The 13,239-nt window shown below is 43.5% G+C and overlaps 1 protein-coding gene across 5 annotated transcripts in view; it reads left to right on the top strand.

The window, feature by feature from the left end:
- Positions 1–13,239, top strand: part of PKHD1 (PKHD1 ciliary IPT domain containing fibrocystin/polyductin) — a 382,755-nt gene that overhangs the window by 83,495 nt on the left and 286,021 nt on the right. For all 5 annotated transcript variants that reach the window (XM_050948683.1, XM_050948684.1, XM_050948682.1 and 2 more), the window contains exons 33-34: positions 1,604–1,747; positions 11,719–11,932. In XM_050948683.1, the coding sequence (XP_050804640.1) occupies positions 1,604–1,747; positions 11,719–11,932 (358 nt within the window). The remainder of the gene's footprint in view (positions 1–1,603; positions 1,748–11,718; positions 11,933–13,239) is intronic.

The raw sequence follows: 13,239 nt of genomic DNA, 5'->3' as shown, positions 1-13,239 counted from the left end.
GTTAGATCCCCATGTTACTCACACACGATGATGCCCCTTGTTTATGCATCACAGCGGAGTGCTGATTAAACCATTATACCACATCTCGCCTCCATAAATTCTGCACAGGCAATGTGTGTTACAGAAAAAAATAATTTTAAGATCTTGGGGAGTTTTATAAAAAAGATGTTGTGGGATGGAAAAGGTGATTCCAACTGTGCAAGGCTGGTTCTAGCAGACAGGGATATGGCTGGTCAGAAATCTTCTGCTGAAACATATTGTTTCTTGGAAAATGCCAGTTCATCAAAACCAAAACTATTTATGGGAAAGAGTTGTTTTTGACAACTCTCCCAATATGAAAAAAGTTTGTAAATTGTCAAAATATCCTATTTTGACATCTATTTGAAACAATTATTTTTTTCAGTCTGAATCACCGTCTTGTTTTGAAATTTTAGTTAAATTATACAAAAAAAGGTATTTATTTTTTATATGAAACATTTTGATTGACCCAATCTAAAAAACTTTTTAGGATTATAGATTTACAAAAAAACACTTTGAGATTTAGATGCATTGTCCTGATTTGAGAGATGATTTTTCTTTTTTTTTTTTGAAACTTCAGAAATTCTCACAGGCTGGGAAAACTGTTTCCCACCCTGCTCTAGACAGGGAATGTACTCACACAAAAGCAGGATGACCTCCCCTTCTGGCTGCATGGCTGCATACACCACAGTACTCATCCCACACTGGGGCAAATGAAGGCACAGGGGGATGCACATCCATGTTTTCCAAGCGTTCATTCATTTTATTCCCTTGGTATTTGGGTGCAGAACTTGAGACACCTAACCCCTTATTTTCAGAAGGTCTGAGTGCCTCCAGCTTCCACTGACTTCTGAAAATATCTGACCTTAACTCTCTTAAGATGGACACACAAAAATGCAGGTGCGTGAAGTCAGTGGCTACTTTTGAAACTCAGTAACGCAGCAAGTCAATGACAGAAAACACTATTTATTTATGTCTTTATTATAGTGCCTAAGGGCCCCAGCCAAGATCATTGTGCTAGGTGCTGTACAGACACATAGAAAGAGACAGTCCAGCCCTGAAAAAATTACAATTTAAATAGACAAGATAGACAAAGATTGGCAGGGGAAACAGAGAGATGCTAAGTGACTTTCCCAACATCACAAAGCAGGTAATTATCAAAGCCCCATACTGCCTCCATAGAAACGGAAACTGTAAGCCTGATTCTCATCTCACTTCGACCAATTTTATATTGGCATGACACTTTTGAGTTCACGGAGTGCATCTACTTAACCTTAAATGGGTACATGAAGGAACCGGCAGTCTTTAAAGTTTGTCTTGGGATGGGGCATTAAGGGTATTGCAGCATCGCAACCACCCCTCACCCTCTGTAGAGCCATGCAAGATGCAGTGGCCAGAGATGATCTGGCTCCAAGTATTGTGGATAACTGAGGCACATCTGTAATGGCCTTTCCCTTACACATAATGCAGAGTGTAAAGACAGATTTTGAGGCTCTTGTAAATTGATACTGCAGTTCCAGGCTGGTTTCATTAACAGCCAGTCATGAAGCTCTGTTTTAAATCATTTTCTCTATTCTCTTCCTAGGTGGCCTGGGTGGAGGGGAAGTGCACGTGCATGGCACTGGGTTTGCTCCAGGAAACACCTCTGTGACCATCTGTGGTGCTCCCTGTGAAATGCTAGGTGACATCACGACAACCGATGTGAGCTGCCTGGCCCCACGCTTGGACGGTCAGTTAACATGTTGGGATGGATAATGAACCCTTCTAAAATCTATCCCTGACCTCAAACCACATGTCCTGGATTCCCATTGCAAAAAATCTTAGCGCAGATGACGAGAGGGGCACCTCTGATGGCCCAAAAACTACCATGAGGAAGGTAGAGGAGCCAACATGGCAGCAGCTACCTCATCCTGACCCTCATCCAAAATCCCACTGATGTCAATGGGAGTCTTTCTATTGATGTCAGTGGGCATGGATCAGGCCCTCTCTGGCTACACCACATGGTCACTGCTTTGTGAGTGTGTGGGAGATGTGATAAGAGATGGTATGTGGCTGGATGACAGCCTGTCTGCAGCATCATTCCCATGGGAACAATCCAGCAGAAGCACTTACACCTTTCTTCTCTTGATGGCAGGAAGTAGGGAATGGGGTGGGAGGAGACTATGGAATGCATGCATGCAGGGTATTGTTATTGGCATTGCAGTAGCTTCTGCAGGCCAGGGCCTCATTGTGCTAGGCAGTCTACAAACAAACATATGGCAAAGGGGCTTACAATGCAAGTACCTTCAAGCTACTCTAAGGGTAGCGCAAAGAGTAGGTTAGAGGGGCTAAGTGAGTATCCTGAGATCTGTATGTAACATGGAGAGACCCTGGTTGTTGGTGGGCGGGATCCAACCTGGGACCTCTGGAGCTACATGCCTCTTAACTAAGGCTGTAGCAGACTCATTAATCTCTAAGTGTTCTCAGTGCTACTAGAGGAGACAGAGAAGCACATCCACAACATGTGTAGGTTACATACTTTTCCTAGCTGAGGAAGCTTGTCCGAAGCTTCTGAGACTTTCTAGTTGATATCCCAGATGAGCCCAGACTTGAAACAAAGACAGACCCCAGTCATTGGGGAGTGGGATTGAACCTCTGGAGCTAAATGCATGAGCCTGTACTGCATGAGCTAAAAGGCACATGACCCTTAACTAAGGCTGTAGCAGACTCATTAATCTCTAAGTGGTCTCAGTGCCACTAGAGGGGATAGAACACCACACCCAGGAGGTGTGTGGGTTACATACAATATTTCTTCAAATTCTAGAGACCTCCCTGAGGTCAAAAGTCCATGGTCTCTGCTCCTCCATGGATCTATAAATTACTCCCATCCTATGCAGTGATGCTATGAGAATATCTGTGACTGCCAACTTGTGGAATTCCCACTTGTCATTTTGCCTCATCCTCTAGGTTTCTTGATAGGCAGTCTCAAAATACAAACCAAAACTCTGTGTGTTTGGATGTGGGTGGCATGAACCTGAGATACTGTAAATAATCACTTTATTTAAACAGGATTTGGGAACAATCCTAGGAACTTACCTTTAAGCTCTGTCCTGGGAACTGGGATATCTCATGTTAAAAGACTCAGTGCTTGAATACTGGGATGAGGAGCAGGGGAGACTGGTTATTCAAGAAAAATAAATAGAATAAAATACAAAAAAAATGATTGAGACCAAGAAAACATGAAGAACGAGCTTTCTAAATTTACTGTACTTTGGACCATTGCTGAGGTGGAGAGAATATGTTTGTCCAGATAATACTTCAAATGGGCACTAGGTGTCAGCAAGCGAATGCTGATTGATTGTATCAAAGAGTTTCTTGGTTATTTAGTTTGGGGGATTGAGTTGGGTAGGCTGCACTTCCCTCTAAACAGACAAATAAGATTTTTCCTTGTTTATTGCTCAGCTCTTGCTGAATTAAAAGAGATTTATCTCATACCCTACCAAATATGCCATTGAGAAGCCTAACTTCTCTCTCTCACACACCTATCCTCTACCAGTGATGACCTGTTACACTTAGAAAAATATTTGTATTTTTCTGATCGAACAAAACAAACTAAAAAACAAACTCACATTTGTTTAGGGGCAAGTAGATATTTGCAATGCTGATATAGGCACATAAACATAAATATATAAAATGTTTGTATACACAAACTCAAATGTGTTCATATCTCGCAAACACACCACAAATATTCACATTTTGATTATAATTGTATTTACAGGTTATATTTTTAGATGATAATTGGCCTGCCAAAGATCTTTTTAATCAAGCCTCACTTCTGCTGTTTACTTGGGGCTATTCTCTGGGAGTTTTACATTTGTGATGTGCTGGCTGGCCCCTACCAGCTAGACTAGTGAGCTGTAGACAAACAGAGCTCCTTTTTGCTATCCTCATTTACTCAGCAGAAAGGTTCCTAACCACTGCAGTGGTACAGGGAGACAAGCTGTGTACAGAGGCCTAGGGAGACATGATTTGGGGCCTTTGCTACGCTTCAGTACAGAGGCACGTGCATGCAGATTAGAAGCACTTCTGATATTTCCTGGCTGTGCCCAGTGCCAGGGACTGGTGAAGTGGATGCATCACCGTCTTGTTGCAGAAATACCTCCCCTTGATGTATTTTTATGTAGAACACACACACAAACACACACACCGCCTTTGGATGATCATTTTATTTTTAATATTGTTCTTGCTGCTTATCTATCCAAGGTATTTATTTCTGAGAGATCCTGGGTCTTCAATGCGGGTTGATGGGTCCCCAGGCAGTCCTCAGACTGCTGGTACCAGCAGAGAATTGTGGGCTGGTGGACCCAGCTCACCAGAAGCACAGACCCCAAAGCTCCTAATTGGAGGAGATGCCTGGCCTCTCTGATTGACTCAATCTTGTCTTTAAGCCAGAAGGAGGCACAGGAAGTTCTTGGAGCAACTAGGTGAATCCCTAGCTAAGTGCTACATGAGACCTTGCCCTCTCACCTGATTCCTGATCTTTGCCTGGTTCCTGCTTTGTTCCAGATCCCTGCTTCTGTGCCCCCTTCCTTCCCCTGGCTCCATCTGCAGCTCTGACCTTGGCTCTGGTGCCTGACTCCTGCTCTGATGACTACATTTGACCACCACTGCTCTGACCACTAGGACTGACTGCCTACTTCCCGGTCCACAGCAGTTTGCTTGGAAAACCAACCTCTCTGAGCAGGTCTGGCTCCTTATCCCAAGGCGTGCTGGCTCTGCATGAACCATTAAGCACCTCCAGATGGATAACCAAGCTGTGCAGCATGGATTTCACAGCTGATCCTCAAGAACTGGACACTGCAGGAGTAAGTTCATCGTGCTAGCAGACAGTTTTATGCAGCCTACAGTTGAAAATGACACCTCCTTGGGAACTGTCTGAGAAGCCAGTAGGCTGGAGAAGCTGAAGTTTAATTAATCCCATGTCAGAGTGAGATCTTATATAGCAGATGATCCAGACACAATGAAGCCTAAAACATGGTGGCAGTGGTAATCAAGTCTTAGACCCAGGGGTCAGCAACCTTTCAGAAGTGCTGTGCTGAGTCTTCACTTATCACTCTGATTTAAGGCTTTGCGTGCCAGTAATACATGTTGATGTTTTTAGAAGGTCTCTTTCTATCAGTTTATAATATATAACTAAACTATTGTTGTATGTAAAGTAAATAAGGTTTTTAAAATGTTTAAGAAGCTTCATTTAAAATTAAATTAAAATGCGGAGCCTTCCAGACCGCTGGCCAGGACCCAGGCAGTGTGAGTGCCACTGAAAATCAGCTCGCGTGCCATAGGTTGCCTACCCCGTCTTAGACAGTGGAGAGACCATTCAGAGCTGCACTGCAGAGAGCAGAATATAAGACAAGGCCGATAACTGAAAAATGGAGGGTCTGAAGCCTCTGGGGACATTAAACCTGCAAGTGAAGAATTTAGTTCTGGCATGGAAGAGCTGGAAAGAGGTATTTAACCCCGCTGGAAGATAAAGAAGATACTGTGAAAATAAAATGGTTTCATTACCTGATTGGAGAAAAAAAGGAGAGAGGTAAGTGAGACTCTGTGTGGAAATTTCCCAAGCTCAGCACACCTTAAAAGGAATAATGGGTTGTTTTGGTACTCTCTCTAACCCCAGGAAGAATGAAATGGTGGAAAGATCTCATTTCTTGACTTGGGATCAAGCAGCTGGAGAGGATATAGATGAATAAAGCACTGATTTAAAAATGCTAGCAGCCAGATGCAGTTTTGGAAATATTAAAGATTCCTTGATAAGAGACCGGATAGTGTGACCAGATATGAGACGGACTTGACTTTGGGGGAAATACATAAGAAAGAGAAATCAAAACCAGATCCAACATCAGTAGATGACAATGCTACAGACACATGTCAATACTGTGGGAGAAACCATGAAAGACAGAAAGAAAAGTGTCTAGCTTGTGAGGAAAAAATGCCATATCTCTGACAAAATTTAATCATTTTGCAGCCAAGTGTTTATTTTTTTCCCCAGAGAGAAGAAAAACAAATCCAAAGTACGCTCAGTAACTAAAAAGAGCAACAATGAGTATGAGGACATTGTATGAGTGACCGAACAGATGATAAACATAGTGCAAGAAGACCCTCGTAAGCACCAGAAATAGTTGTATGCAGCCAGGTTATTTGGGAAGAAGCTGATACAATTTCAATTAGATTGATTGGGATAATGTTACAATGTGTGCCACAGTCTGGTGAACCCAGACATATGGTTGGAAGAGACCAACCAGCTGTTAACAATGTATAACCAGATCACATTAAAACCCATTGGGGAAATGTAAAATTAAATTAGGAAATCCAAGGGAAAAAATACAGACTGGACTTTGTGGTCATAGGTGATGAGACAGCACTTTTGCTTCTGGGCAGCAAGACTGTCTAAGCCATGAACCAGATAAAAGTACAGTTCCAGAACATAATGAAAGTGGATAGTGAGATGACTAAAATACATTGGATGATATTACCTTGGACTAGGAGATGATACAGTGGGAGTATCAAGATATGTTTCAGGGAGATGGACAGTTAAGATGGTGTTTATAAAACATAGATTGACACCAGTGTGAAGCCAGTTAAATTGCCAAAAAAAGGAAAGTACCCATTGCATTACGACAGCCGTTGAAAGACGAACTGCAGAGCTTACAGAACTGTGGAATTATTCATCCTGTAGAGAAGAACACAAACTAGAAAAGCAGTCTTGTGGTGGTAAGAAAACCATCTGAAAAGCTGAGAATATGCATAGACCCAAAGACTTTAATCAAAGCTTTGAAATGGAGCCATTCCCCTCTGCCTACAATTGAGGACATATTAACAGATTTGTCTAAAGAGAGACTTTTTACAGAATGAAATATGAAAAATGTGTAGTCATGATCTCATTGAGCTTGTTCTGGATCATCATCCTCTCCCACTATCAACACAACTGCTATTGTCCAGATTCCCATCAAGCCCTCCAATACTTGGGTCAGACTGCTCTGGAATACCTCTGGAGCCGAACTGATTCCCATTGGCATCCTTAACCATTAGTATCTCCCAAGTGGAGTTGCACAAGTTATCAAGTAACTGGAATTAGGTTACTTAATCAGTTATTCCTGGGGTATTTGACAATTTTCTTTAGAAGAGAAGGGATGTAACAATATGAAAGTGCTCGCAGACACTCTCATACAGTATACTGTTTCCTGAAGAGAACTGCTTGAAAGCAACACCTCCTAGGTAACTGTCTGAGAAGCCATGAGGCTGAAGAAGCCATGTTATAAGCAGCCACAATAAAACTAGAGTTTGTAAATTAACCCAGTGTTGGAGTGATCTCTTGTAAGGCAGAGGATCAGTATACAACAAAGTATAAAACAGCATAGCTGGTTGCTGAGAATCAGGTACTACAGGAGCAAGTCCATCAGCTCTGTGCAGAGAACAATGTGCTTCAGGTCCAACCAGCCACATCGCCCCCTGAGCCAGGACCTGTCATTGCCTTTCTGGAGTGCTTCAGTAGGGATTGTTGCAAATTTTGAAATTTCAGGACAGGGCTGGCTCCAGCTTTTTTGCTGCCCCAAGCGGCGAAGTGAAAAAAAAATAAATAAAGCCACGATCGGTGGAACTTCGATGGCAGCCCTACCGTGCTGCTTCATTCTTCAGTGGCAATTCGAGAGGGATGGAGAGACCCGCCGCTGAATTGCTGAGAGGGATGGAGGGACCTGCCGCTGAATTGCCACCAAAGACCTGGACGTGCCGCTTCTTTCCATTGGCCACCCCAAGCACCTGCTTCCTTTGCTGGTGCCTATAGCTGGCCCTGTTTCAGGAACCAGTGCTGCCTCTTGTTTGCTTCTCCCTCAAACGCACTCATCCATCCAGAGCAGAGGTCGGCAACTTTCAGCATGGGCCCATCTGTAATCCACTGGCGGTCCGTGAGACATTTTTGTTTACATTGACTGTCCGCAGGCACTGCTCCCCGCAGTTCCCAGTGGCCACGGTTCATTGTTCTTGGCCAATGGGAGCTTCCGAGCCACTTCCTGCAGCTCCCATTGGCTGGGAATGGTGAATCACGATCACTAGGAGCTGCTGGGAGCTGTGCTTGCGGATGGTCAACATAAACCAAATGTCTCGTGGCCTGCCAGTGGATTGCCCTGATGGGCTGTGTGCCAAAGGTTGCCGATCCCTGGTCCAGAGCAACAGAGGCCTGGATTGATAATTGATTGTGGGGGCAGTGGGAAGAAAGACGAGAGGATTGTCACAGTCATGCCTCCCACTATTGAGTCCTGCTTCTCAAGTCAAGCAGTTGCAGGTTATTTTGGCCTACCAATCTTGTGTTTCTATTGTGGCAAACTAGTTCATTGTATTTCTGGTTGCTGTATGAGGAATCCAAACCTAAGAGACCCAGGAAAACAAGTCTGTCCAGGCCTCAAGAATGAGACTATCCAGGGAACCTTGACAAAATGTTTCCCTGAGTTTTGAGCCATGGACCTATCCAGAACACATGCTGAACTCTGCCAGCCAACACCGCATTTACAATTACTGGACGAGTATGTGTCCCAGCATGATCCCTTCCAGTCCCTCCACAGAAGCTTCTCATTGACTCAGATCAGATCCCCCTAAGGCCTAGGCCGTTTCTGGACCTAGCAGAGACAGCTGATGAGTTCCCTCCTTCTTCTATCTGGTGGACACAGAGACTGTACCTCTGGAAGTCACTATTGAAGAGCCAGGGCCGGCTCCAGCATTTTTGCTGAGAGGGACTGAGACCTGCCGCCGAATTGCCACTGAAGACCCAGACATGCTGCCCCTTTCCATTGACTGGAGCCAGCCCTGCAAAGAGCATAGAAAGACAATTCAGTTCAGTGCTATTCACTCCTGGCGTTTTCCCCTGATCCTGGGTATTTCTTGGCTGACCCTCCATAACACTCTTATCCACTGGCACAAACTAAAGGTCAGTTTCTTTCCAGAATACTATTAGAGCTGGGGAGAAGTGGAAGACCACCTTTCAAACCCACTGTGGACACTATCTCATGATGCCTGTCTTTTTGACCAATGCCCCTGAATCCTTGGCTGAGTGCTACATCAGACCATGACCTCTCACCTGACTCTTGAACCCTGCCTCGTTCCAGGTCCCTGCTTCTGTGCCCCACCCAACTCTGGCTCTGAATCTTGGCCTGACTTCTGACTTTGGCTTTGACACCATACTCATCATCTCTCATAACAATATCAAGACATTGATTACTCTCATCTCCACTCCTAATGAACCCAGCTTCCATCACCCATTAGTACATTTTTGAACAAGCATCTTTGTGCTTTCTACCATGCAGCCTTTCACGTTTGGGAAGAAATCCATGTAAACATCTGCAAAGCCACCTCATTGTTCTTCCTAAAATCCTTCCTGAAAACTCTCCTCTGCCATGATGTATAAAAAAACCTCAACAATGGTTATGCAGCTGGTGTGCTTTGACCACTGTTCCTTATGCTGATCAGTATTTTCTCACTGCTACCTTATGCTCTGTCTTCATAGAATCATAGAAGAGTAGGGCTGGAAGAGACCTCAGGAGGTCATATAGTCCGACCTCCTGCTCAGCTGGTGACCAACACCAATTAAATCATCCCAACTAGGGCTTTGTCAAGCCAGGCCTTAAAAACCTCTAAGGATGAAAATTACACCACCTCCCTAGGTAACCCATTCTAGTGCTTCACTACCCTCCTAGTGAAATAGTTTTTTTCCTAATATCCAACCTAGACCTCCCCTACTGCAACTTGAGACCATTGCTTCTTGTTCAGTCATCTGCCACCACTAAGAACAGCCTAGCTCCATCCTCTTTGGAATCCCACTTCAGGTAGTTGAAGGCTGCTATCAAATCCCCCCTCACTCTTCTCTTCTGCAGATGAAATAAACCCTGTTCTCTCAGCCTCTCCTCATAAGTCATGTGCCCCAACCCCCTAATTATTTTCATTGCCCTCCGCTGGACACTCCAATTTGTCCACATCTTTTCTGTAGTGGGGGGCCCCAAACTGGATGCAATACTCCAGATGTGACCTCACCAGTGCTGAATAGAGGGGAATAATCACTTCCCTCAATCAGCCGGCAATGCTCTTATCTACTTGTTGTCTTTTGTTTTATGCCTGGATTGTGATAAACTCTGAGGCAGAGATTGCTTAGTTTATATGTGTTTTGAATTGGCCCTAGAACAATGATATCTTGCTTAGAGCTTGGCAGGAAATGCTTTCCCTGTCCTATGAATGTTTTTCAGATTTTAGAAAATGTTCTCATCCCAACTCTGGATTAAAAAATCAAAATTTCAAAAAACATTTGCAAACTGACAAACTGAATTTTTTGGGGTCAATCAAGAGACGTGTTTTGATCATTTCAAAATATTCCATTTTCAACCATTTTTAATTAAAATAATTATTTGTTGTACAATTTAAATTTTGAACTGAAAAGTCCTTTTGAACAATTTTTTGTTTTGAAAACATCAGAAGGGGACAACTTGGAAATCTTTTTTCAACATGTTTTTCAAGTCAATAAATTTGTCAGATCTGGTCCTTTCACATGAAAAGTTTCAGTTTCAACAAATCGGCATTTTTAACAGCAAAAAAGTTTCACTGAAAAATTCCCAACCAGCTCTGGTCCTGATCTCTGATGAGCCATAGAAATGCAAACAACAATCATTGGCACAAGACCATCTTTCCTTTCAGCTATGCATTGTTTCATGAGTGCTAGCTCGGTGGAGATCCTCCCAGAGCTGTATGAAACCCTCAGGATTTTGAATGAATTTTGTTCTCTGGTTTTTATTCCTGTAGGCCCATAAACCTCTTCCCACCTGACTTTCAGCTCACAAAACCTATCCTTTAAAAAACAAACAAAGAAACCTCTTAAAGCAAATTAATAAAACCCCCAAACCCATTGAGTTAAAGTCATGCAAAACCTCAAGTTTCACATAGATTCCAAGCAAAAGCTCAAAATCCACTGCAAATCCATTCCTTTGAAAAGCCTGCAAAGCTCTGTTGATGCTTTCACTGAACCAGGGCTGAGCTTGAAATCTGCAATGAACTTTATCACCAGACAACATTTCCTGGTGAAAGGTTCACAGTCAGTTTGTGCTTTCCATCCCAACAGCTTTCCCCAATGAACCTCGGTCTCCAAACGGTGAAAGGTTAATTGCATTAGCCCACTCTGACCCGCAGTGTGTTGAGCACAACACTCTCTTCATGAAGTGCAGATCCAGCCACAGGAACAATAGTGTAGAGAATGTTCCCTTTCCGCTGAACAATCGAGGATCTGAGCACGTACTGTACTGCTGGCGTGAAGCAAGCAAACAATGGCCCATCTCCTCCAGGCAGCAGTTATGCCATCCCCTTAGCTAATCACTGCTTGCTTTTGTTTCCCACAAGGGGTCACTTTATTCTAAAGAGCATCTGGACAGATTCTGCCAAAGGATCATAATTTTCCACACAAATAAGAGATCAAACCCAATGGGCAGAGTAATAAATAGATCATATGGATTGTGAGAATGGTGGGTTGTGGTTCCCAAAGGGTTAGACTGGGAAAATAATCACGACCCTTCTGCCATGGAAGGCAATAGCAAAATAGCATTGACTTCAGTGACACAGCATATGGTTCTAACTTGCATCAGTGCCAATGCTTATGTGGGTGGGTATTTTTTTTTCCTTCTGACTTTGCAGCGTCTTTGGCTGTTCTCTGTGGCCTGACCCATCCTTCAGAAGACTGCAAAGGAGCTGGGACCACATATGTCCAGTGTGACGTCCATATCACCGCAGGAGCATACAGCCTAGCAGGAGCCAGGCCTTACATATACCTGTGTGATGACGACTCTCTGCTGGATAGCAAGACAAAAGTCAACTCACCCCAGGCGCTTTTTGCTGGCCTCTTTTTCAGGTTAGCCCTGGCTCTATCCCACAGCAGTGTGGGCCTGGTGCTGCTCAGTGTCTTCTAGAAGACACTTAGTGTTTGCAGAGTTGGGCGATGGAGAAGGTGGATTTCTATTTCCTAGGTTGGTGTGCTCCACTGGGTTGTGAAATCCATTTAGCGTGCATATCAAAGCATCTGCCCCCCACATCCTTTAAAGCATTCAAGAGACCTCAGAAAATCCATCTAGTAAACAGCCTGCTTTGTTCCTTTTTAGATTTTAATATTTATCTTCTGATCCAAAGCAACATCTGGTGAATGCCAAGGGGGAAAAGGATTAGTCATTATGAAAACCAGAAGGGATTTTTTTCCCCCTTTCACCTCTCCAAAGAGATTCATGGGTAAAAAGTCTCAGAGGATCTGGCAGGCTGTATGTTGTTTACTCAACAAGGGTGCACAGATAGTTACTGTAGCTTTAGGCTTTGGAAAACATGGGCCAAATTTTCTGGTGTAAATTGGAACTACTCCATTGACGTTAATGGAACTACGCCAGTTTACACCTGCAAAGAATTTAGTCCTATAAATTTGTGGTGGGGGTGGGGAGGGGTGGAGAGAAAAAAAAAAGAGAATGAAACTTTCCCATTTGTTTTTTTTAAGTCCTCCTTCCTAACCAAATAGATAAACAAACCACAACCAGATTATTGGCTCAAGATTTTCTGTAAACTGAGCCAAACTCTCAGCTGATGTAAATTGGGATCATACCATTGATATCAGTGGCACTATTCTGATTTACACCAGCTGAAGATCTGGCCCCATGTTCTCCTGTTGCAAGACACAAGTTAATCAATGGGACTTACTTAAACCCCATGGTGAGAGCAGCAGGCATTACAGTATGCATTTAACAAGGAGGACAAGACTGCCATTGTGTAAATGTTTTTTTCAAAACCCCAAAGCCACATGAAAATAGCCTGGTTTGAGGTTTCTGGGCTTTGAATCTCCTCTTGCTCACATCAGTATAAAGCAGAGTAACTTCCTTCGAGTCAACTGATTTACATTTGTATAAAGTCAGTGCGGTCAGAAGAGAATCAGTTTCCTTGGGGCAGATCCTAGAGCTATTACTCATTTACACCAGCTAAGAATCTGTGCCATTGCTTTTTATTATTTCTGATTTACATAGCACCAGATTATTCTAGACACTTAACAGACACAAATAAATACACAGGGTCCCGATTCTTCTCTCCCTTATACGTGGTTTACACCTGGGTAATTCCATCGACATGGATGCTCCAATGGCTCTAGGCCTGGCTTGCAGTGGTGTCAGAGAAGAATCAAGCCTA

Source organism: Gopherus flavomarginatus, chromosome 4 (assembly GCF_025201925.1).
Source record: "Gopherus flavomarginatus isolate rGopFla2 chromosome 4, rGopFla2.mat.asm, whole genome shotgun sequence".
NCBI classification, from domain to species: Eukaryota; Metazoa; Chordata; order Testudines; family Testudinidae; genus Gopherus; species Gopherus flavomarginatus.
The sequence above is the reverse complement of the archived record's forward strand: the minus strand, read 5'-3'. Positions and strand labels throughout refer to the sequence as shown.